This window comes from Prunus persica, chromosome G7 (assembly GCF_000346465.2).
Source record: "Prunus persica cultivar Lovell chromosome G7, Prunus_persica_NCBIv2, whole genome shotgun sequence".
Taxonomy (NCBI): domain Eukaryota; kingdom Viridiplantae; phylum Streptophyta; class Magnoliopsida; order Rosales; family Rosaceae; genus Prunus; species Prunus persica.
Genome location: NC_034015.1, coordinates 14,872,273 through 14,897,454, shown reverse-complemented (window position 1 = coordinate 14,897,454; position 25,182 = coordinate 14,872,273). Strand labels below are relative to the sequence as shown.

The 25,182-nt window shown below is 37.1% G+C and overlaps 5 protein-coding genes across 8 annotated transcripts; 3 read left to right on the top strand and 2 right to left on the bottom strand.

The window, feature by feature from the left end:
- On the top strand, positions 112-5,067 carry LOC18771723. 4 transcript variants are annotated; one of them, XM_020569304.1, is made up of 13 exons: positions 112-416; positions 514-627; positions 931-1,082; positions 1,181-1,798; positions 2,045-2,240; positions 2,741-2,804; positions 2,896-2,946; positions 3,045-3,092; positions 3,280-3,399; positions 3,722-3,846; positions 4,104-4,155; positions 4,260-4,393; positions 4,640-5,067. In XM_020569304.1, exons 1-12 carry the CDS (start codon positions 247-249, stop codon positions 4,356-4,358), a joined length of 1,809 nt encoding a protein of 602 aa, XP_020424893.1. In that variant the 5' UTR covers positions 112-246; the 3' UTR covers positions 4,359-4,393; positions 4,640-5,067. The 4 variants fall into 4 exon arrangements, with proteins under 4 accessions (XP_020424893.1, XP_020424891.1, XP_020424894.1 ...); XM_020569302.1 differs by having other exon boundaries at positions 113-416; positions 3,039-3,092; XM_020569305.1 differs by having other exon boundaries at positions 114-416; positions 2,744-2,804.
- LOC18769201 lies at positions 5,221-7,266 on the top strand. The gene is made up of 6 exons (XM_007204656.2): positions 5,221-5,790; positions 6,158-6,255; positions 6,352-6,423; positions 6,525-6,649; positions 6,753-6,825; positions 6,939-7,266. The coding sequence occupies exons 1-6, from the start codon at positions 5,493-5,495 to the stop codon at positions 7,041-7,043; spliced, it is 771 nt and encodes a 256-aa protein (XP_007204718.1). The 5' UTR covers positions 5,221-5,492; the 3' UTR covers positions 7,044-7,266.
- On the top strand, positions 7,920-10,163 carry LOC18771041 (S-adenosylmethionine synthase 3). The gene is made up of 2 exons (XM_007202056.2): positions 7,920-8,078; positions 8,647-10,163. The coding sequence occupies exon 2, from the start codon at positions 8,654-8,656 to the stop codon at positions 9,824-9,826; it is 1,173 nt and encodes a 390-aa protein (XP_007202118.1). The 5' UTR covers positions 7,920-8,078; positions 8,647-8,653; the 3' UTR covers positions 9,827-10,163.
- On the bottom strand, positions 10,185-11,055 carry LOC18771575 (thioredoxin-like 3-3). Its single transcript, XM_007203953.2, has 3 exons — positions 10,870-11,055; positions 10,685-10,710; positions 10,185-10,562 (listed from the first exon to the last, which is right to left on the bottom strand). Exons 1-3 carry the CDS (start codon positions 11,041-11,043, stop codon positions 10,343-10,345), a joined length of 420 nt encoding a protein of 139 aa, XP_007204015.1. The 5' UTR covers positions 11,044-11,055; the 3' UTR covers positions 10,185-10,342.
- Positions 11,702-18,178, bottom strand: LOC18771195 (FAD synthase). The gene is made up of 17 exons (XM_007204501.2): positions 17,989-18,178; positions 17,679-17,784; positions 16,475-16,520; positions 16,234-16,391; positions 15,935-16,052; positions 15,727-15,809; positions 15,276-15,335; positions 14,826-15,083; positions 13,992-14,088; positions 13,759-13,809; positions 13,561-13,641; positions 13,260-13,331; positions 13,013-13,075; positions 12,660-12,812; positions 12,422-12,479; positions 12,281-12,333; positions 11,702-12,191 (listed from the first exon to the last, which is right to left on the bottom strand). The coding sequence occupies exons 2-17, from the start codon at positions 17,777-17,779 to the stop codon at positions 12,108-12,110; spliced, it is 1,536 nt and encodes a 511-aa protein (XP_007204563.1). The 5' UTR covers positions 17,780-17,784; positions 17,989-18,178; the 3' UTR covers positions 11,702-12,107.

The window sequence follows — 25,182 nt, the reverse complement described above, 5'->3', positions numbered from 1 at the left end:
GATTGTTGGGGTTCTAAAGTTAACTTGGGCCTTGCGTCGTGTTTTGGACTTTTAACGTAATCAAATGGACCGTGAGTTTTACGACCTTTTCATTTTTCGTAAAACAAAATTTACTATCCTCCAAAATCCCAAAATAATAACAGCCAAAAATGAAAACCACTAGAATCATCGGACGAAGCCTGAAATCCTGCAAAAGCCCGCTCACAAAACACAACTTCATCACTGACGAGTGATGACTGAGGAGGCATGGCGGCCAACGTCTCTCACCTTCCCGCATTCCTCTCCCTCTTTTCTCAGAATCTCGTCTTCTCCGACCCCAAACAACAGCCCAAGCAGCTGAGATGGGCCGCCCAGCAACAACGCTTACCTCCACCACACTTCACGGTTCGTGCTTCTTCAGTGAAGAAGAAAACCAGGTTTTTACATCTTCCTTTACTCTTCGCTTTCATTTCTGCGCTTCTTTCTTCTTCTTCTTCTTCACTCTCATTTTAATTTTGTCTGGGAAAATTTTAGTCGAAAGGTGAAGAGCAATGAGGAGCTCCGCAATGAGCTCCGGGAGTTTCTTACTGCGGTTGGACTTCCAAAAGATCACGTGCCCTCCTTGAAAGACTTCTCGCAGCACGGAAGGTTCTTCCATTTCTTTTTCTGATAATTTTTTGTTTTTGTTGTCGTATTTTTACTAGAATTTTATTCAATTTGCTTGATTAGGGTTTCTCTGTAAAATTCGACAGTTACTTTCCCGAGAACTTTCTACAAAGTTTCACTTATCAATTGCTGATTGCTTGTTGCCATATTTTTCTTTTCGTCAAGAAATTTTGGCCTTGGCAGCAACGGGAAGTTTAAGTTTAATATTTATATATAGTTTTGACTTGGAGACTGGAAAAATCAGAGCAAGTTTGACGGATCTATTTTGTCCAAAATGGTTAATAGGAATGACCTTGCAAACATTGTCAGACGGAGAGGATATAAACTTATAAGAAAGCTTCTTGCGGACTCAACAAAAACGGATATAAATGGTAATGTGGATAATGGCGTGGCTGGAATACAGGATGCAACCAATGATCCTAAAGTAATAATAACAGGTCAATATATTGTCTCTTTTATTTGAGCATGAAACGCGTTATTAATTTATTATGCAGTATATGCAACTGTTACTGATAGCCTGTTAAAAATTTAAAAGGTCAGGATCAAGAGGTGAATGATGCCGTTGAGGATTTCTCGTTGTTGAGTGAAGTTTCAACATTGGAAATCAGTTCTGGTGGTTTGATTACCGATCCAGATCCAAACCACAATGACAGTGGTCATGCACCTGTGGAATCTTCAGTCGATTCGGATAATTTAGAAGGTCATAGTGAGCAGGTGAATAATGTGGATGGATATGTTTACGTGTCAACCAGTGTTCCAGTTATGGAAAATCATAGTAATATGCCTTTAGAAATTTCCTCCGATTCATCCTTGCCAGCCACTGTTCCTGTCAAAGAAAACGATTCTTTTGGTTCAGATGTTGGTTGGAATCTGAACTCTGGTGGACATCCTAGCATGCCTGTAGAATCTGTCCCTGGTTTGTCGTCGGATGGAAAGGTCAGAGGTCAGGATGCGAAGCTTGATAATATGGCTGAAGAATATTCCTCGTTGACCGAAGTTTCAGTTGCAGAAGACCATTCTAGTTGTTCAAATATTGAACCAACTCACAACTCTGATCACCATAGTGATGCACCTTTAGAATCTCCAAGCAATTCGTCCTTGGATGAAAAGGTGGCAAAATTTATGCAGAATGGAGACCTGGATACAGTTGAAGGTAACTTACCTTAAGGGACCTTGTTTTCAAAGTTAAACACATTTAATATTGTTCGGCAACATATGTCATTCCTTTTTTACTTCAGGTGCACTGTAAATGTATGCTTATCTTTCATACTGTTTGTTACTACACAAATGCTTACCTTTCATGATGTCTTTTACCATACATGTATGCTTACTTTTCATTATTTCACCTTTATTTTTATTTTTTTGTTTCTTTGAAATTTATGAGCTGCTTGATGCCCAGATAAAATCTATGGCATTTTAATTGGTAATGAGGCTGAAAATATCAATGAAGAGAGTAAATTTGGAAACACTGAAGATGTTCAAATAAGAATTCGTGCTTCAGAGCACTCAAAATCTGCACTTGATGGAAGTGATGCAACTTTGACATCAGCATCCAAGCAACTTTTGCCTTCTACGACAGTCGATGCCTCTCTTAGGTTGGTAGTTTGTACATCTGCTCAAAGTTTCCTGTTGTTTTCTCTACTGTTCAATTGTTCTTTCCATTATGCATGTTGTTACTTTTTAACCTAATTCAACGATTTAAATCTCGTTCGTGACAGTACATTATTTCATTTTTCATTTCATAATTTAAACCATGATTGTAGTCATTCCTTTGCTAGAAGGGAGAGAGAGTGAGAGAGAGATGCACTTTATACCGTTTTATTTGTTTTTCCCTTGTAATAATTACTTTGATAATCCGTTTGCTTGGTAAAAAGGTAAAGAAGGGAGGATGTGGAGATCTATGATCATTTTTTTGTGATATTCCAAAGAGTTACATTGTCAGAATCACCTATTTTTAGATTATGCTCTTATGGAACTGGAGCTCAAATTGTGATGCATGACTGGACAATATCCTGCATAGTTTTCCACTACTGTAGGCTATTTCACTACTATGGTTTTCTGGTACATCAATGTAACTTTTTTAATATTTATAAAGTAGGGATGACAGTTCATCAGCTGAAGGGATAAGTTCTCTATCTGGAAAGGATTCAGATGTTAAGGTCATTACTTATCCCAAAATTATGTTACTTCAAACATCAATCTTGATTGGTTTGTTTTGATGACAGTATTACTTGTGATTCTGTTTTACAGACAAGTGAACGGGAGGATCAACTTGATATTAATAATCTCAAATTCATGCTGGTAATAGTATTTGTCTTAAAGTTCTGCTTATGCATGGACCTCTTTTTTACGTGAACTGCTGATTATATTTTTGATTATATTCTTTTTCTTAGCATCAGAAGGAGATGGAATTGTGTCGGTTGAAAGAACAGATTGAAAAGGAAAAGGTATATTAGCTATTTCTGAAGGCTCCTTTTAGTTTTTATGGCAAGACCTTGTGCAAGTATCTATATAGAAATATGTATGTCAGTTTGCCTCTGTTTTCTTAAAAATTCTTTTCTGTCGGAAGTTCATAATTTTATGACCAATATGATAACTCATCTGATTTCTTATGCATTTTATTTCTTGCTTTAGCTTGCTTTGTCAAAGTTGCAAACCAATGCTGAAACAGCAATCAGCAAAGCGCAAAAGCTCGTCTTCGAAAAAGATGCAGAGTTACTAGCTGCTGAAGAAAGCCTTTCAGGACTAGTGGAGGTATAACAACCACCATTTCTTTTGGATGTATTTTGTATAAATTAGCCATGCTATTAGAACATCTTGGCTTTATGTAGGATGTTCTGACCAATGAGGTCTATTAATCATTCCCTGATTTTTCATTATTCATACATACTTTCGCATGGCATAGTAATTTCCTTTGGAAAAAAGATATGATCACAGTTCCTTTCTGAGTTTTATCACTGTTTTGTATACCCTTTAAAAGATTCCATGTATTGACAAAACGAAACTAGTGACAGGATCTTTGGTTGTAATTAATATATGTCAACACCTGCTGACTCCAATTTCCTGATTTTATTAGGTTGAGATACAGTACCGTGGGGATGGTGAGATTGTGGAGGTGACTGGTAGCTTCAATGGTTGGCATCATCAGATTGAAATGGATCCACAACCATCATCTAGTATCATAGGCCCCACTGGATCAAGGTCTTAACAGTCTCTTTATTTTCAAAACTGTGTATAATTTCGCATCAGAACTTTATTTTGTTTAGTTCTGTTGTGCCTAATTTACATTTTTGTTTCCTGAAGAATCATCTTAATCAGTTAGACATATTATTGTTGGTTATTGTCTCGCTATTCCTTCATTTAAAATTCTGAAGTTGTCATGTTGTTTTATCTACTTGGCGCTAAAATAATTGTGGAAAAATGAGCTTACTGATCAATAGGATTACATGTTCTTCCAGGAAAACCAGACTTTGGTCAACTAGGCTATGGCTTTATCCAGGGATATATGAGGTATGCAGATCTAGCAGCTAAAAGATATGAACTTTTTTCTCTTTTGGCAAGGAGAATACAAACTTGAATAACTGTGCCTAAATGTGACATGTTATTAACTGCAGATAAAATTCATTGTTGATGGCCAATGGAAGATTGATCCTCAAAGAGAGTCAGTTACCAGGGGTACCATATGTAACAACATTCTCCAAGTTGACAGATGAAAGGATTTGGCAGGGGGGGCAACTATCTATCACTGGTACGTCTCACAAGAAACCAGTTTCCACATTAAAAATCAAATGCATGAAACCATGTAGTTTCACTTTTCCTGTGATGGAGATTCTTGCATTGGATCAACTGGTGGTTCTTCTATTTGCAAGCCTTTGCTAATATTCAGATTGAAAATTCTCGCTTGATCAACTTAGCTGGTACAAATTATTGCTTGTGTTTGTTGACATCTTCCTGGTGCCCTGATTTTGACTTGTGTATGTTGAATGTGTTGCAGACAAGGAGCAAAAGTAATCTACCAATTATTCGGCCTGTTGTTAGGTAAAGAGGCAAAATTGAAGTTGAAGCAGTCTGAGCCTATGCCATCGGGCCAAGAAAGTGAATTGAAGACCACATACACACAGGAGACGAGGCAGGCAAAATCAAGAGTCCATTCCGCACATTGTTTATATCTGCTACTCACCATAATATTTTTTTCGGAGGATTTTCCTAATAATATTAGTTGGCTAAAATCCAGCATTCATGTTTGGTTGCAATAACTATCGTCCCGGTTAAAAATTGAGATGAAACAATAGTTGAGATGTAAATATTTAAAATTGTTTACGTTGGTGCACGAATGGCCACTTCACACCGTCTGTACATAGAATAAAATTGAAGTGTAATCAGTTGTATATAAATAGACAATTGTTCTTACTCTTTAGTAAATTAGGCTCATGTACAGAAGTTCGTCTACGATATATTCACGTACTTAATACGAGCATATGAAAATACCATATGTTATTGGGTATATCGCAGCTAATTAAGTGATACATTAGATTATTATTATTATTATTATTATTTTTTTGGGGGGGGGGGGGGGGGGGTGGTGGTGGGGGTTGGGTTGGGTTAAAGAGAGAGATTGGTTTTGTGCCTCGTAGGCGTTCGTGTTGAAACCACGTGGAAAGGTCATTACCATACCAAATCATTTAACTTCTGTGTGTGCAAGTCGTGTCTCTTTCTGCCTCTCTGCCTCTTTCTATCTTCTTCACCTTAAAATTCTTTTGGTGGCTTCTTGCTTCTTCTATCTTCTCTCACTCTCTCACTTTCTCACTCTCTGTGAATCAAACAGAGTCTACTCTGATATCTATCAAATGGCTATTGTTACTGCTTCTGCTCATCTTTCTCCGAATCTCTTTTCCCCTCTGCCGCGTGCCTCTGTAGCTTCCACCAAATGCTTCCCTATGGAAATGTCGCCTGCAATATCATCAGCAAACAAAAGAAGAGCTCTCCCATGTCCTCTAGTGATCAAGAATACCAGAATTTCTAGTGTAGATGTTGTTGATGAGGCTGACCAGCAAAAAGAATTAGGGATGGAGAAGAAGCCCAACGAGACCCTTTTGTATTCCCTCAGTCCTTTGCCTCTGCTGCTTGTGGCTGCTCTTCCTGGAGGTATGTACATTTTTGTATAGCAATTGAGCCTTTCAAATTTATTCAATATTTCTCTCACTTGAATTTGTTGTTGGGTTCAGAGATATTGAGATTTAATAAAAGAGTGACAGTGAGGGCCTAACATTAGCAAGCTGAACTCAAGGATATATAGCACATCTTGCAATCTTCATGTTCTAAATTCTTGTGATATTTTGGATATTTAGTAGATTTATATACTTCCCATGCCTAGTTTTTCTGAGTTGCTGAAATTTTTCTCCTTCTAAAGCATAAACAGTCCTTTCATCACATCACAGCAGCTAAATCTTATCACAAACTAGTAATGTTACTGATTTTGTACTCATAATGTACCTGAAAATTTTGATGATAGCTGGAGCTGTGACATCTCTGTTCGAGCCTTTCGTTGAGCTCGTCAAATCATTTGGTCTTCCTGGCTGGCTTGTGCATTGGGGTCACCCAGGCAACATGGTATAATGATTTAACCCCCCCTCTGTAAAAGAGTTCTTAATTACATCTCGTAGTTGTGTTTATCTAAAGCTGTCTATGATTTCTTTCATTTTGTAGGCTGTGGTGCTTTTTGCCATGGGAGGCTATGGAACATATCTAGGTTACCGGATACGGTATTCTGACGATGTGGTATGAAACCAGGCACGGCATGTATTGTGATTCAAACAACAATGCCAGACATTTTAAGTAGTATCTTGATCAATGATCATGATATGTTGTTATTGTTTCAGGAGGAGAAGGCCAATGCCAAAGACCTGCACCCTAAGCTTCTAGCTGGCATGTTTTTCTTTTTTGCTCTTGGAGCAACTGGTGGAGTAACTTCTCTTCTCACTTCAGACAAACCCATTTTTGAGAGGTACATTTAGAAAATTATGTTCTTTGAATTTCCCTTTTCTTTGGAATGAATATATATTGTGCTTTGTATTGAGGTTGGAAATGATCTGTATCTGTGTTTGCAGCTCTCATGCTGTCACAGGGCTTATTGGCCTTGGCCTCTTGACAATACAAACCATTTTACCTGCTTTGTTTGAGGTAAATCTAGGGAACCTTTCTTGCCTTCTATTTCTTTCTTTTTTTTGTTTATTCTGCAATGTTTCAAGAAACTCAGTATTTTTTTTTTTTTTTCTTTCCCTTTATCTTTACAGGGAAAACCTGAATTGAGAACTGTTCATGGGGTCTTGGGTACCGGGATCATGACATTGTTTGTTGTCCATGCTGCCCTTGGGCTTCAACTTGGCCTAAGCTACTAAAATATGATTCTTTTCCATGCCTAGCTAGTTTTATTGGATTTTCTACACTTCATTTTAGCTTAATTATTCATACCCTTTTCCACAATTGGTTTCAACTTTAAACTCTCAGGATCAGCAATCTTATTGAGCAAAAAACACGGCCGCAGGGAGCAGGAAAAAAGAGAGTAGGGAAAATGGTGTAATTCTACAGAAGAAAAAAAAATTAGAGGACATTTTTGTGGAATTGCAAGTTGTCTTCTTGTTTTTTTTTTAATATAATTTTTTATATTATCAAAGATAAGAACTTCATTGAACTTGCATCAACAAATACAATAGAATCAATTGACGGACTGGAGGGTTAAGAATGACCTTATTAAAACCTTGTTTTAAAAAACTCCCAAAGGAGGAAAATAAAATCAGGAAAAAAATACCACAGCACTTCCAAAGAAAAAAAAAAGAAAGCAAAAAACAGTTAAGATTGCATTCTATCGCTCTCTCGTACTCGCTCCAGCCAAGTTGTCTTGTTGTTCATGCAGCTCACAAGTGAGGCATGGGGCACCAACTTGCTCATTCTTGGTTAAAGGCCAAAGATTAACCGCTACTTATCACAAAGGACCTAATTTGTGAAGCATCATTAAGTACATGCCTACATCTTGGGAATATTCAACACAGTATTCTGATTACACATATGATCGTGAAATTAGGAGTAGGCAAATAGTCAAATTCATAAGAAAATTTTATACGCGACAATAACACCAAGTGACAACACATCATCTCATGAAATGAGTTGGCAAGGTTTGATTTGTGGAGCCAAACTCCACATGGCAAGTAAGTAGGCCGAATACCACCATGCGGGAAAGTAAATTATGAGCCAATCCAAAACAAGCCAAATGGCAGAGAGAGAGAACGAGTCAGACGTAATTGGCGCCCCGCTGCATATCGATTCTTCACATCTATATATAAAATCAAACTGCCCTTCACCCCATCTTCTCTTTCATTTTTTCACGTCTCTCATTCTTTCTCCTCCTCCTCCTCCTCCTCCTCTGTCGCTCTCAGGTTCGTTCTTCTTTTTTCTTGTCTCATTTCCTTACTGCATCTAACTTGGTTTCGAAAATGTCCATTGGATCTTGATCTCATATTTCGCAATTGCTTTAGACAATATAGGGCTAATTGATATGTGCTTTTTTGTTAGCATACCATCTGTTTGTTTAGATCCAATTCATTCATTGCATTCTTTGGAATGTGTACGTAACGTTTTGATTTCTCTGTTTAATGCTTTGAGGATTTGGTGTTATGGTTTTGTAGCTGCATGATCTCTCATTTTCGTTGTTAGATCTTATCAAGAATTCTGCTGTTTAATTAGATCTTAGATTTATGGTCACAATTTTTTTGTTTGCCTTGATTTGTTGCCGATATCTGTTGATAATTCTGTTCATCAAACTCTAGATTTTGTTGAAATCTAAATTCTCATATCATCAGTTAGATATTGTGCATGATTTAACAGGCAATGAGATTGAGTATGATGGGAATTGTTTAGACATTACATGTGCTTCTCTGTTGCTGAGATTTCAATATTTTAATGTCAAATTGGAGAATTAACACATAATCTTTTGGTCTTGATCAGTTTAGAGATGGACACCTTCCTCTTCACTTCTGAATCTGTCAATGAGGGTCACCCTGACAAGCTCTGTGACCAAGTCTCGGATGCCGTTCTCGACGCTTGCTTGGAACAAGACCCCGAGAGCAAAGTTGCCTGCGAGACGTGTACAAAAACCAACATGGTCATGGTCTTTGGTGAGATCACAACCCAGGCTAAGGTAGATTATGAGAAAATAGTTCGAGACACTTGCAGGGGAATTGGGTTTACATCAGCTGATGTAGGCCTTGATGCTGACAACTGCAAGGTCCTTGTCAATATTGAGAAGCAAAGCCCTGAAATTGCAGAGGGAGTTCATGGCCACCTCACCAAGAAGCCTGAGGAAATTGGAGCTGGTGACCAAGGCCACATGTTTGGTTACGCCACAGATGAAACACCTGAGCTCATGCCATTAACTCATGTCCTTGCCACCAAGATTGGTGCCAGGCTTACTGAGGTCAGAAAGAACAAAACGGTCCCATGGCTTAGGCCTGATGGTAAGACCCAAGTGACTGTTGAGTACCGGAATGATAACGGGGCCATGGTCCCGATTCGGGTGCACACCATCCTCATCTCAACCCAACACGATGAGACTGTCAAAAATGAGCAGATCGCTAGTGATTTGAAGGAACATGTGATCAAACCTGTCGTCCCAGCCCAATTCATTGATGACAAAACTATTTATCACCTCAATCCTTCGGGTAGATTTGTCATTGGAGGACCCCATGGAGATGCTGGGCTTACGGGCAGGAAGATTATCATTGACACCTATGGTGGTTGGGGTGCTCATGGTGGTGGTGCTTTCTCAGGGAAAGATCCAACCAAGGTGGACCGGAGTGGTGCATACATTGTAAGGCAGGCAGCAAAGAGTGTTGTCGCATCAGGGCTTGCTCGGCGCTGTATTGTGCAGGTTTCTTATGCGATCGGCGTCCCAGAACCCCTATCAGTTTTTGTGGATACCTACAAAACCGGAAAAATTCCAGACAAGGAGATATTGGTTCTCATCAAGGAGAATTTTGACTTTAGGCCCGGAATGATTGCCAACAACCTTGATTTGAAAAGAGGAGGCAACTTCAGGTATCAAAAGACTGCTGCTTATGGTCATTTTGGCCGTGATGATCCAGATTTCACTTGGGAGACCGTAAAGATCCTCAAGCCAAAGGTCTGAGAAAGTGAGCTAGTTTTTGCAAATGGCTACCGTCGCCGCCATTATTCACCTTGTTAGAGAAGAATAAAGAAACTTCAATGCACACGTCTGATGTTGAGGTCTACATTTTCAAGGCTCGAATTAGAGTTGAGGGTAGGAGATGTGTGCTTTAAAGTTGAGATAGTAGCAAACTTAGGAGGAGCCTGTAGTATTTGTTGCCTTGTCTTTTATCGTTTCTGTCATTTTTCATGTTTCCATTTTTCTTACTTTTCCCATTACCCAGCTACTTGATTGTTGAGGGTTCTGGCATTGGACCTGATTGACCAATTTGTGAAATTTATCAGATTGTCTTTTTATATCTCAACGTTGAAGCTCATCGTGAACAATCAAAATCTAGTAATTGCATGATTGTAGGCTCATCGCAAGAAATTCAACAACTTGAGTAATAGCTTGGGCACAAATTATACAAAGCCATACAGATTTTGGGTGCAAACTACACCCACAGCCACAGCTGAATAATTGTTTGAAACAAACAGTTCAGGAGTGCAACCACAACCGATCATGAAGCCGCTCTTCTCCAGCACCAAACATCTCATCCACCCGTTCACCCTCCCGGTAAAAATGGAAGGTCGGCGTGTACCGAATGTGCTGAGTAGTTTCAGGGCATTCATCAATGTCTGCATAGATGAAGGAGAGCTTTGGAAAACTATTACTCAGCTGGCAGAATGCAGGAAGGATTTGGCTACACACACGGCACCTGAAAATAAGACCAAAAATAAGCAATTCACTCAATTTGTCATTGAAGCTAAACATCAAACACCTTGAGCTCAAAATGAATGTGCACAAAGTTGTAAAAAATAGCCGGAGAATGAGACATACCAAGATGCGCCATAGTTGATAACAGCCTGCAAGGAGTTGAAAAGATAAACAAAACCCAAAACGATTACAACCATAGACACAAACAAGAACCCAGATAAGGGTTTGATGGGTTGCAACTTGCAAAGGAAAATAGGAGCACAAAATAGAAAACTGAAATGCGGGTTATTGGTGATTTGAGTGCTTACAGGGGATTTGCAGGACTTGATTTGGAGAAGGAGGTCTTTGAGGTTTTGGTCGCTGGAAGCACTTTTTAGGTTTCCATGGCGATTCTCTGGTAATTCCAAGCCCGTGCCCGCTAATCCCTTCTTGGTGGTGTCGGCTTCGTCGCCACTCCAACCAGCCCCTCCTCCTCCGTCCATTTCTCTCTCTCTCTCAAAGACCAAAAGGTTGAGGCTTTAAAAATTGATTTAACATTCGACATTTTAAGAGATGTCGTTTTAGAAGGGAATGTTTTAAACGACGAAAGGTCCTTTGACTCATTTCTTCCCTCCTATTTCTCCCCGTCGTGTGGTCTCACATGGCCAAATGGCCATGGCATGAAGTCAACAACCATAAGCGTCATCTTGGATGCAACCATGGTTGATTTTGATTTTTGCAAGTTCAGAACTATAATGTTACTGACCATTTAGTCTAGCATCATCCAATTTTCATTTTGTTTAAAGAGGTCACCAATTCAAATTTCATAAATGAAAAAATGAATATTAACAAGAATGAAGAGGAAATATTGGGACTAAAAAAGGGACTTGAGTGTCGACTATATCAATCCTAACCATATAATTATGTATGACAAAAAAAAAAACCATATAATTATGTTAATTGTGATTTGACCTACCACATAACTTGTTTACTAATCATATCATGTTCTGATTGACTCACATTTCATAAACGTTGAACTTAGTCACATTTCATAAACCAACAACTTAAGCCTAGAGTCCCTCTAATCTTCAATCTAAACAAATCACATTCTACAAAAGTTCATACATGTAACATGATAAATCAATTTAGAATCGCGTCAAGTAATGGTCAACCTTAATCCATCAGTTTTTCATTGGATTTGTGTTATTAATCAAGATAAAACTGAATAGTTTAAAAGAACCATCCAGTTTATCACATGGAATAGTATTGTGATGGTAGTGAACTGTGAGATTCCATCTAGTGCAAAGTACATTTGTATTTAACCTAGTTGTTCATAATAACGTAATTCTTAACATTTCCCTCCAATTATAGGGGGCTTTGCCCAGTTTCTTTCCTCATCTCTCTCCCCTTTAAAATTCCATTGCAATGATCTCCTTGTTCCATCCAACAAATACATGGGGAGGATTTCCTCTTGTTCCATCAACATTTTCATATAAGAGAGGCCGGTTCAAGTGTGGAATAACTCAGCAATTTGAAGCATGAGAAGACCACTTGAACAATGCTGCCATTAACTGGAGTTGATTTCAACGAAAGCCCCCGGACAGAACTTCTTGTTCAATGCTTCTACAGCTGATTCAATTCGATCTTGGTCCTGCAACCAAAGTTCTCAAAGGGTTAAATTCAGTAGAACAACTTGCATAACTTAATTGCATATTTGGAACTTGGGAAATGTTCTTGTACCTTGCCCTTGAAATAAAGTACAAGAGGCTCCTTTCTGGATTTGCGATGACAACCTTGATATTTCACATGAAGATCAAAATTGAAATAAGATACTAGATATCACATTCTCCGAGGAATGTACAGTTTTCAAAAGGCACTTACCAATGTAAAGGTCTGGAAATTCAAGGCAAAGTTTTGACAGAGGTCGAGCAATTTCTACCTGCATTGATCAGGTGGCTCATTCTTTAAATGTGTGGTTCAGATTAACACTTAGCAAATAATATGGAGAGACTTCTGGAAACAACATTACCCAACATATCAATGTGTGTGTGTGTGTGTACACACTCAAAATTTCAAGACTTAATATATTGACAATATCATGGAAGACAGAATTACATACATCTGTAAGATTTGTTGTCAAATGCTTAGATACAAATGATTGCATCATTAGTAGCACATCATCGGATGTCATTAGTTCAATTAGACAGTTCCACTCCTCATCCAGCTCCAAGGCATTTGTTGCAGTAAGGATTATTACATTTTTACACTTAATCTGCAAGAGACGATCATTAGATGCCATGCTATATAAGATTAGCACTTTATCGATTGAAAGATATCTATGCACAGAAATTGGCCAAGAGAAAGACATTTAAGCAGTTTTTGACAGTGGAAGCTTCAGTACAGTATCATAAATTCTAGCTGACCAGAGATACAAAAAACAAAACTATCATATGTGACCTTCCAAATACATACCAAGGGGACAATCAGCTTTTCATGATGCAACAACTCAGTAATACCTTCAGGCAACAGAGCCATCTGAGAAGGAAAAAAAAACAAGAACAAGATTAAATTCATGCCGTGAAGACTCTGGCACAGTAAGATATGCAAAATAAAAAAATTTACGGGAACACAGTACGCGGAAAGTAACCACCAGGAGATGAAAAAAAAAAAACACAACGAGACCATATGCTATCTGAGAAATTTCTCGACATCTAAGTACCTCATTCCGGTCACCAGTGCATTGATCACCTATAAGATGCCTCAGATATTCTTCAAATTCTTCATCAGGAGCCTAAATTAATGAAAATTGACCAACCTTGATCAGTTAGAGACTTTGAGGACAACTAGAAAACTGGCACGAATTAGGACACCTCAATGATCTTCCTATGAACACCATTTTACAAGTCCCTGAGGTTGCAGGGTTAATAGAGATTTTCCTTTTTTCCCAAAATGAAAGACTACTAGATTCAATGAAATATCACTGTTTTGTGATTGAGAAAGTTCAACAAAAACAAACGTACCAGACGAACCCCAAAAGCCTTTGCAACACCTGCCGTAGTGACATCTGAGTGCAGTGGGCCTACCCCTCCATATATAAATACCTACAGTCATGAAAAGTAAAATTGCATAAAGAATAAAAACCAAGAAAGGCAAATCCCTCATTCATTTCATCACTAAGAAACCACCTAAATAACTCTCAAACAGATTGTAATGATTACCATATCATCAGTTGATTGTCGTCGCTCGACTTCTTCAGCCACAGAATCTATCTGTTGGTTACCAAAAGAATGTCATAGAAGATGAAACAGTAAGGTGATGTGAGTAAATGCATGTTTCAAGTTCCATAAGTAACTGCACATCCATCATTGCAGTGACATAAGTTGGCAAATAGGTACATTGTAACTAGGCCAAATTGTGGTTTAACTAAATTAATTCTGCAACAGTAACTCACATCATTCCGAACAACAGCAGTTTGTGATACCAACCAGCCAAAAGAATGGAGCTTTCTACACAATGAAGGCCCTATTTGATCCTCAACAGTGCCAAACCTGAGCTATCAAACAGATACAAAGAAAACAATAAACTTCAGTAATAAGTTATTACTAATAACACTGGGTTGAGAACTAAAGGCTACAACATTTGAAGCTCATTTCATTCCACAACACTTTCTTGTCCTTTATTTTTTGAAGTTACCTGATACTATGTCAGTCCCCTACACTACTGACTGTTTCTGTTTTCTTTTTGCATATGTGATAATTAAAAATAAAAGAAAAAAAATGATCATGTAACGCTGCTTGATCACTACAAAAGTTAACTCGAAGTGCTAAAATCCAATTTCGCAAGGGTATAACCATAATTTTGAAACAATTAGTGATTGTTTAGCCTTAAACCACGAGATAATGAAAGATATTTACACGTCAGAATCATGAATCCAGGAAAAATACAACAAAAAACAATAAATCTTTAGATATTGAACAAAAGCACCAAAAAGAAAGGACAAAACCTAAATGGCTGGCTAATGAAACTAAACCACCCTGGCCCCCATTTTCTTCAAGAAGAAAGACCCTTTTTTTCTTCTAGATGAAGGTTACTAAATACAAAAGAAGATCAAGAGTTGAATAAATGGTTTCTATTGAAAGTCTAAAAAAAGACCTGAAATTTAAACGAGTAATCACTCATCATTGATATCATGGCACATCCAATGTATACAGGACCATTACACTCAAAACAATACAATTATGGATATTGATTGCAATAAAAGTAAGTAATACCAACAACGACTTACAAAATCTCATCTCCCACAGCAATGGCTGAGGCCGTGAGTAGGCTTCTATTATGCAAGTCCATATTGTCAAGGCCATTGATAACAGCAGGGTTATGCCCACTAACTGATGAAGGAAGTTTTTTAACTCTCCCAGCTCTCTCTAATCTTCCATCAGAAAGCAAATATGCAGGTCTAAATACTTCTTTGCTGCCGGAGGAATTGTTAATGCACAATAATGCATTTGGAACTGTGTCATAGATGCTTCCAATGGAAGTGTAACTGTGAGAACGAAGAAAATAACAGAAACCAATTAGCCGAACATGACTAAACGAGTATAACAGAAGAGTGAAATCAAATGACATGTGACAATATCTGCATCAATAACCAACTTGTAACACTCAAAAGTCTTGTGAGCACTGAGAAAAGCCAAGAACCAAAGCAACAGTTCAAGCCACATAGAGAAAGTATTACCCTTGATCATATAGACTGCAGTATGGAACTTTGCAAGTTAAGAGAAAAGCCCACACATCTCTGCAATGAAATACATGGAAGTCAAACCCCTCGAAAGTTCAGATTAAGTGGATAACAACCATTTCCTCTACATTACAATCAGCATAAACATTCATGGAGATATAAAAATGAAACAAATTAGTCCAGTGCAAAAGGATCAATCTTAGCATGGAATTTAGGCAAAAAGTTAGGTATGATGCGCTCAGAAGCTGAAGGAATTTGACAGATATATGGTATTAGAAACACTTTTAAAGCCCCATTCTGATTGTTGTGAAGAGATGACGATTCCTCCAGCCATATTGAAAACGACAGAAATGCACTTTTCGAGTAGAAATGAACTTTTTCTCTAACAGCCCTTACCATTTGCCAAAAATAAAGAAAATAGAGGACAGAGCATATGGTAAATGAATACCTGTATGACCAATCCAATATAGGATTCACCCTCATGAAAGGTGGCCATCCAAGTGAACTAGGAGAGAACTGTTCTTGACCAACCTACAAGATTGTAAATATCACAAAAGTTTAGACATCTTTGTCACAAAACTCTGGAAGATAATCTGATAGCCAGAGATATGTCTACGATATGATTGTGACTTTGCCGATATAGAAAATCAAAGTACCGCAGTAGGATCACCCATACGGACACCAAGGAAAATAGCTTTGATTGGTTTCGCATTAAGTAAAGCCTCCAAGCCAGACTTGAAATCTGAGCGAATGATATCCAGTTGCAAACCATAGCTGCTTAAATAAGAATGTCAATTGAAGGCTACAACATTTCATAGGCTTAAAAGTTAATAAATTTAAACAAAAGCATTCCTATAATCTTGCTAAAACTAGAAATTTTATGATCATACAATGACATTTAAAGACAGAAATAAACAAAAAGGGAAAAAAAGGTAAGAAGGGGAGCATCTCTCACGTAGTGGCCGTATCATAAGTAAAAGAGTTGATCTCGGGGAAAGCAGATGGGGACTCAAAATATATTGTTCGGATTGGAAAGTCTTTTACATCACCATTAGAACAGCTTTTCTCCCCCTTATGCAAAAAGTAGCCAGCCCTAAGTAGGTGCAGCAAAACCTACAGAACGAAGTTATTACTATTTATCAATGACACAGAAGGTAACTGATAGATAAGCCACGAAAAATCACTTAAAAACTTACAGTTGAATCCTTTCCCCCATTAAAGCTGAAGGCGACCTCCTCAATTCTGTTGATGAAAACAATTTAGTACTTGCATGCAGACTAAGGAGCATGACTAGTCAAATCTCGATGTTTCAACAGCAGAGTTCGAATGTGAAATTCCAAACTCTAAGGTATCAAGAGAGCCGGAGCACCTCAAGTGCATTTACTTATTTGATTTATTATATTATTATTCTCCCACAATGTTTCATTTGAACCATCTTGTATGTAATAATGAAACATCTAATGGTCTTTAAATTAATGTTTGTCGTCAAGCTAGGAAAGAGTATTTTGCACAAACAAAAATTCAAGGGTGGTGTAATTTAAGACCTTTTGGTAGGAATATCTTTCCAGATAAGAATGAGATATATGCAAAATCCATAAAGAAATTTGCAAGCCTCTGGCTCATAGTGCCCAGATTGCCATCAACACGTGGTGTATACATCTAAAGAATCTTAAAGGGATAGCGACAAACTGGACAAGTACCGACAAGTAAAAGCAGAGTACCGTTAACTGGGATTCAAATCCATCACTCAGATTCAAATAAGTATTTTACAAGATACTTCCACACATCAATATCCAAGTATTTGCCAATCAAGACAGTATCAGGAATCAACTAACCAACCAATTTGATTTTGTCTTTTACTATATTTTAGGTTTAAAGCACCTCGCAGTAAGAGCATTACATGATGCAAACCTAAACATGTTAAAAATCAGAAACAACACTTCAGTAACTGCATTGAGTTCAAAATGAAATATATACAGGGGAGAGTAAACCAATTATAGCAAACTTGAGAAGGAGCAGAAATATTGTCACAGCGTAATTGATACAGTGGTTTTAGCTCAATTCATTTAATGTCTGAGAAAATGTAGCAAAAATAAGAACAAAAAATTATTTTGATCAGTTTCGTTTATATGGAAGATGAAAAAGAACAAACCCACCGTTAAGCTGGTCCTGCTTACAACTAATTGATTCAGTTTGAACAGCCTACATATTACTTAAAATCTAAACAACCCGAAGCATAAAATTCAAAACTCCATCTCCTTTTCTAATCCCTACAATATTAAGCTATTAAGATGAAGGCATTGACCCAAAAAACCACAGCATCCAGTTTAGAACAAATGCAAGAAGCTGGAAAAGTTACAAAAACAAACAATGCCCAGAAGGGAACACAGAAGAACTTACGAGTACAGCGCAAGAGTTCTCTGAATAACATAGATAGCGTTGCTGTACTTCGTCTTGAGCCTTCGATCATCACACTCTGTGATTGCCTTGTCAATCTCCATCTGCCCTGAGATACAAAATCAAGTACAAAATTATCAAACACTTAAACCAAACAAATGGGCTTTCACAGATTTAATAAATTTCGCTTCTTTCTGCAAAACCAAATAAATGGGTGCTCTCAAATTTGGCTTCTTTAACTAAATTTAGCAAAAGGGTTCACAGAAATTTAACAAGAATTTGCTGTATTTGCTTAGCAATCAAGAAATCTGACCTGAGAAGACTAGTCTCAAAAGCAATGGAAATCTAGGAGGAGAAAGCTAGTTACAAAGCTGAAGCTCAATGAGACTAGATGTTATTAAATATTGAAGCTGTTTTGCATCAAAACAATTTTGGGTTTTGGGAGTATTACGTGTTTGATGGATGCCACAAGTTGTTTATCTGTGAAACGGGTTTTGGTTTGGTCTATATGCACATCACGGGTACAACGCTACGCGCACTTCCAAGGCAGCTGTTGAAACTGAAATCAGTCAACCGGATCGGGACGTTACCGTAATTATAATATTCCTTTATGCCCTACTAAAACGCTACTTTTGGAGGAGGCATAGATCCCTATATTCATTTTATTAGGGGGAAAAAAAGAGACGAAAAATCTATATTGTGAAAATGGTAAGGAAGATGTAAATTTTTTGAGTGAGTCAAAGAAATTTATGATTTGCCAATAAGAGTTTCAAATCTTTTTTGTTTTTTGTTTTGTTTTAGTCAATGGGGATGAGGGCCTATAAAATTAAAATAATTAAGACAGATCAGCTTATTGTGTAATTAGGCATGGACACAGCCACCCAAATTGGGGTGGGTGGTGGGCTGAGCCATTTAGGTGGGGAGGGGAGAGGGCTGGGTTGGCTTTGAGCCATGGCTATTTGGTAGGAATTTTTTTTAATTTCTAGGGGCGGGAGGGGGTGTTAGGGTACCCCATCCGTCCCTAGAAAATGAAAATTTGATTGCCTTATAATTGTATTTGTTTTAATGTTATGAAGGTCTTATGATTAATTGTTTAAAAAGTAAAACCGTAATTTTGCTTTATTGGAATGGAACTGTGAGTAGAAAGACATTTTGGATATGCAAATAAAAACTAAAAAGATAACAGACAAATACATTTGCGGCATTGAGACTTGCGGTTGTCTTGAAAGGCCTCTCAGAAGTCGGAGCCACTGCATTTCAAGACTCCCAAATGGCATCAAGCATCATCAATGGTACAGTACAGTGTAAATAAAAGAAATCTCGGGTGGGAAAAATTCTCTGAGTCCAATCATGGGATCAACTCATCCGTCCAACCATACTCACACGTACATAGATTTCTGTATTTGAATCTTATATGTGCTTGTAAATATAGTCACACAGATGAGTTGGTCGGACTGTCGGACCCAAGAGACACTCCTTAGGCGGAGCACCAAATAAAAAGGTATAAAATGCAGTAACCTATTATTGTCAACAGCCGTTATTATTCATGGGATGATTGTATAATATTCTTGCTTTGAAATTTAGGGGCTTGGTGGAGGTGGCATAGCCAAAAGTTCCCACATATGCTTTGACTAAGGCCTATTGAAATTTCCAAAACGTAACGCAAGGTTGCTGATTGCTTACAAGTTACCATATCATAGCAATTATTCTTATTATTATTTTTGTTCATTTTCTCCTCCACGTTCTTTATTTCTCAAGGGAAAGATTAAAATCTCTATTTTACTATTACATATCAATTCAAACAAGCATTAAAATTTGTAGTTTATTCTTCTAATATATCATGCAAATGGTTGGTTAATAGGTGAAACAGGGTATATAAAGTATGAAGGGAATCATCACACTATTTGTTATTCCCCAATTGTTCATATTTCATGTGTTTTCAAAACTAGGAAACTTTACTTTGATCTTTTCAAGAGTTCGAAAATTTTCCCATTAGTATTATTCTTGTTGTCGTCTCTGTAGTTCATATTTATGCGTATTTCTATTTTTGTTGCTTTTTTTCTTTGAGAGATGCTATTTTTGTAGTTATATTGTTAGACGAAACTTAAAACTAACTCAGTACATCTTATCACCGAATTATTTATTGAATTACTAATTTACTCTAATATAAAATGATCAAAAATGATATATTGAATTGTGAAATAAATGTAATTTTAATAACTACACCCTACTCACCATGTTCAACTCTAATAAAACGTAAGTGAAATAATTGATCCTTCTCTAATCATTGATTACATTAATTGAATTTTGCAAATTTTACATTAACTAACTATCTATCTATCTGGGTCTGGAGTGTAACTTATTCAATCAGCTTTACATGCTCCGGTTCAAGTTAGAGCATCTACAATCATGTTCTCTATTTTTTAGTTAAAATTTAGCTAAAAACACACAAAAGTTATTTTATGAGCTCTCTATAAAATTTCAACTTCAATCATACTCTCTAGTTTAGGGAGTCATAAATGCTAGAATTATATTTTAATTTAACATAAATGGTCCATCTCTATGAAAAAATATAATATTGATTAAAAGTTTTAAAATATTCATTAAATAGGGTATCATTAAATTATAGGGAGCCACTAGGAGTTCATTATCTCTCATCAGATTTAAGAGCTCCTAGAGGTCTCTTTATTTTAGGAGTTGGATAGGGAGCATGGTTGGAGGTGGGTTTTCTTCCTCCCTAAATTTTATCTAATGAGGTGGTTTTGGGAGTCAATTGTGGATGCTTTTAAACACAAAGAAATGCACCCACAAACACTTCTCAACTCTAATATTATGGTTGTTGAAGCCGAAGTTGAACTAGTGCAAGAAGAAGACACCACGATCTTAATCCCCGCTTCCGCTTCTAATAAGGAAGCTTACTTGTTGTGCTTCTTCTCCTCCCTCCCTCCCTCCCTCCCTTAATTATGTACTGCTTAGGACATGTGGATATCTTGACAAAAAATTATATTTCTGTGTTGCTTCTCTAAGGGGGGACTTGTTCATAAAGTGGGAATTTTTAGAAAGTTGTTGTTATAATTCATAATTTAACCATGTTTGCACTGTCATTACTGATTACGATTATGTAACTCTGAATTAAAATTCTCATGCATATTAAAAAGAATGATCTTGCTGATGAGAATCTCCCTCCCAGACATGTGGATATCTTGACAAAAAATTATATTTCTGTGCTACTTCTCTAAGGGGGATCATAAAGTGGGAATTTTTAGAAAGCTATTGTTATAATTCATAATTTAACCATGTTAGCACTGTCATTACTTATTACGATTATGTAACTCTGAATTTAAATTCTCGTGCAGATTAAAAAAAATGATCTTGTTGATGAGAATCTCCCTCCCTCCTCCTCCCTCCCTTATCCATTCGATTTCTAAAGAGGATTACTATCCCTCCCTCCCTCCCTCCCTCATCCATTCGATTTCTAAAAAGGATTACTAATCCTTAACTTTTCGAGGAATCCTTCATCAGTGGTTGTGAATCCTTCATGTACGATCCCGTATAATCTTCTTCAACATCTTTTTCTTGGTTTGAAAGAGCTGATTTAAAATCTGCTTGGACGACCCGATCATGTCGTGTATGATATGAACAGGCTTCGTGAAATCCGATCCAGTAGAATAAGTGATTGCCAGTAGATATTGATGGTATTCGTGAACTTATTTATGGATCTTTATTTTATGAAAATAATATTATTTCTGGTGCCATTATTCCTACCTCTGCAGCTATAGGTTTGCACTTTTACCTCCCTCATTGATGGTAATTTGAATATTTTTTTTAGAAATTATGTGATTATTGACATTGAAAATTAAATTTTTTTTGTGTCAGTGGTAAATGGACAACATTGTTTCCCCTGAGCTGTTGAAACAAAACAAAGAATTTCTGGAAGAGACCCTGAGCTGTTGGACCCGTTCTGTATCGGTTCTCCCTGTTCTTGGTGGCAATTTGAATATATTTTTAGAAATTATGTGATTGTTATTATTGACATTGAATATATTTTTTTTTTGTCAGTGGAAAATGGACGACATTGTTTCCCCTGAGTTGTTGAAACAAAACAAAGACTTTCTAGAACTGACCTGAGCTGTTGGACCCGTTCTGTATCGGTTGAGCTTCCAAGCCTGTTGTAGTTTTGAGGGTGAGCAGCTGTTGTGCGGGCAGTAGGGGCAGCCTAACCCAATTTATCCAGCATTGATAAGACCACTGATAAAATTCGTTTTACATCACAGGGAAGTAATTGAACCTGCACACACACTAAGATATAAACATAACTAACCAAAATTGAAACAAAACAAAGAATTTACACAAAAACTATTACCTGCAAACGTTGAATTCTGAAAAAAAACAAGGAAATTGATTTAAAGGCAATGGTAATGCCCAAAAATAGCCAGACTACGGCGAACAACCTTCCTCAAAACGTGTAAAAATGATCATCACCGTAATCACCAATTGGCCTTCTCTCTATCAAGAACATGAATGCCCAATCCTCCAATTCCTATGAGAATAGGAACTGACAGTAACGCACCAAAAAACTTAACACACCATTTGGTTGCCTCTGTGTGAAAAAAAATAATCTAGAAGATAATGTCCGACAAGATCTAAAAAACGTCCAGTAACAGGTGCTCCATAGTAAAAGCAGATCAGTTTCAGGACAACAACAAGTACTTTATTTTTAGGAACTAAGTCCCCAAAACCAACGGAGGTTAGCGTGATAACCGCAAAATAGGCCCTGTCTATAAGGCCTCTATTCTCCTTGGTTATGTTTGAAGTCGTACTGTGGTCAGATATCTTCAGCTTGTAAAAACGATCAAAATGCAGTAATAGTGCCACAATACTGAAAAATATTACGAACTCGACAATATAAAATTTGTTCTTCGTCCTGGCTGTATATGTTTATGATTCTGCAGTATACATATATGTTTTATGTACAAGTCTTTGTTAAAATAGTTTCTTTCTGGTAGTGTGCTTATAGATTTTCAAGGCCAAACATGGATACACACATCCTCACTAATTTCACATCCATACACATCAATAAGGATCTTACCTTTTTTTCTTTTTCCTGTCAATCAGGTATAAAAGAGATCAAGATATTGCCTTTTTGGCAACATGCAGTCTTCACAATCTCTTACATGCTTCGGTACTGTCAGAAAGTGGTCCTGCCTTTTGCTTCATGGTCTTTGACCACACAGGTTTCTGTGGTTTTGTGCTGATGTCGATGGCTAACAGTTTCAGTAGTCAATAATTATGTTACTTCTTTTCAATGTTTGAGTTCTTCTTTTTCTTGTGGGTAGACATATAATGAAGTTCAACGTTGCTTCCTGACAGTTGGTTGGGTATTCCCTGGGGATTTATTTGTGTTCCTTATTAATGTGAGTATCATTTTCTTCCCCAAGTGTTTATTCTCATTGCTAAGGATTTATCTAACGTACAAATGAAGTTGGTGTTCTTTTTCTGTATTAGTTTTCAAAGTATAACTAAAATTTTAGTGGTGTCTTTTGTTTTGTGCATGTCTGATACCAGAAATGCATATTGAAGGAAGAACCTTTGACGTTTGGTCCGCTACATGTGTTCTAGAACATCTATTGCCAAGGTTTCTTTACCTTCTGTTGCTTTGTCAGTGGCCTATATTTTGATTCTCTTACATGATCTGACATCCTTATGATTTTATTTGGAGGCTATCTGAAGCTTGGCACAGTAAACGGCATAATCTTGTTGAAGCTGTACAATTCTTGCTAGGTGAGCAAGATTTAGGTGTCCGAAAGGTGCTTTCAGAGGTATGTCGTATGAATTGATTGTTGTAAGCCCCGAGGCACTTTTTTGGTTTTTCTTTTCTGCAAGTCTTTCAGTAAAACACTTATGTCATTCCTGTCTCCAAATTTCAGATTGCTTTGCTTTGGTGTAGTTGATTGTCGTTGTGGCTTCACATTGTTACTTAATTTTGACAGTAAGCTATCATAATCATATTCCTTTTTAGCATGTTTTTAGGCCTGGCAATGAGCTGTTCTTAAGCTTTTGTCTTAAATTAGAAGGTTTGGAGGAATTTCATGTTATTGTTTATGCTATTTCTTTTCAAAAAATAAATAAATGATATTGGAATAGTATGTAATTCTTCATATATTGCCTTGCAGGTTCTTTGCTATCTGGCACCTCTCTTTCCAAAAAGAGGTATATCATCATCATGCAGCTAAAAAATTACGTCTTTGATTTACATTTGGAAGGTTTTATGTTTGAATTGATGTACTGTCATGTTCTCATAAACTTGATTGCGTTAAAAGGTGGTAATTACCCTTGTGACAAAATCTTTTCAGAAAGAGACGAAAAAGTAGTATCTGATGATGATCCGATTTTTCTTCTGTTCTCTCATCATATCTTTCATGTGAAACCATGGGTGGACAAATGTAAAACTACGGAAATCTTTTAGTTCTTCCATATTCCCAGGATGCTTCTATAGATCCATCTGAGGTTTTCAACAGAATTATTTCCTCTGTGTGCATATTACTGACAAAGAACGAGGTAATTGCTTTTTTGATGAATATGTTTTTTCAAAATTGAAACCAAAAGTCTAACAACTTCATCTTATTCTCGAGGAATCCTTGCAGCTACTCTGCATGGTTGCACATCAGCTATATGTGATAAGATCAAGCAATCAGTTGAAGGGGCCATTCAAGCTGTAATTGAGTTTGTCACAAGAAGAGGGAATGAACTGAGTGAAGCTGATGTTTCAAGGTTACCAAATAATGAAATTTTAAATTAGTAACATATTTCAAAAGGGAATACAGAATGTAGAATGTTCTCTCACTTTGATAGTATATATATTGTGTGTGTGTGTGTGTGTGTGTGTGTAAATAGGATGACCCAAGCTCTGCTGATGTCTTGCCTGTTTTAACCTCAATTCTGGTTGTGTCAGAAACGTCAGTAGACTTGTCTATCTTTAATCCTTACTTCTGATAGGTAGTTCCATTTTTCTTTTGGTTATCTTTCCAATATTTGTGAAGTATCCTTAACTGCCAGAAGATTTCTTCTCTAGCTGAGAGCATTAGTTCAATTGTCTTCCTACATCTGGGAGGGATATAGTAACAAAAGATGTGTCTAGACTACGTGGTGGCTGGCCAATGCAGGATGCATTTTATGTGAGTCCCACGTGGCTTTCAATTAGGATATTTTTATCTGTATCAGAGTTTTTGTTTGCTGAAATATTACCAATAAAGTTCAAAAGGTTCTCTTGCTTCTGTTGCAATTGAGAATTGCGGTCGGTTGGCTGAACATGAGAGAGAGAGAGAGAGAGAGAGAGAGAGAGAGAGAGAGAGAGAATCATTTTTCAACTCTCTTTTGGGGGGGGAGAGGGGTGTTAGAGACCAAAAAAACTTTATTGTAATTTATAATGGGAATATTAAAATAGTGTTATCTTTAGTCGGTCAATAATGTAATAACACGTGAAAAAATTATTATGCGGGTCATTGCA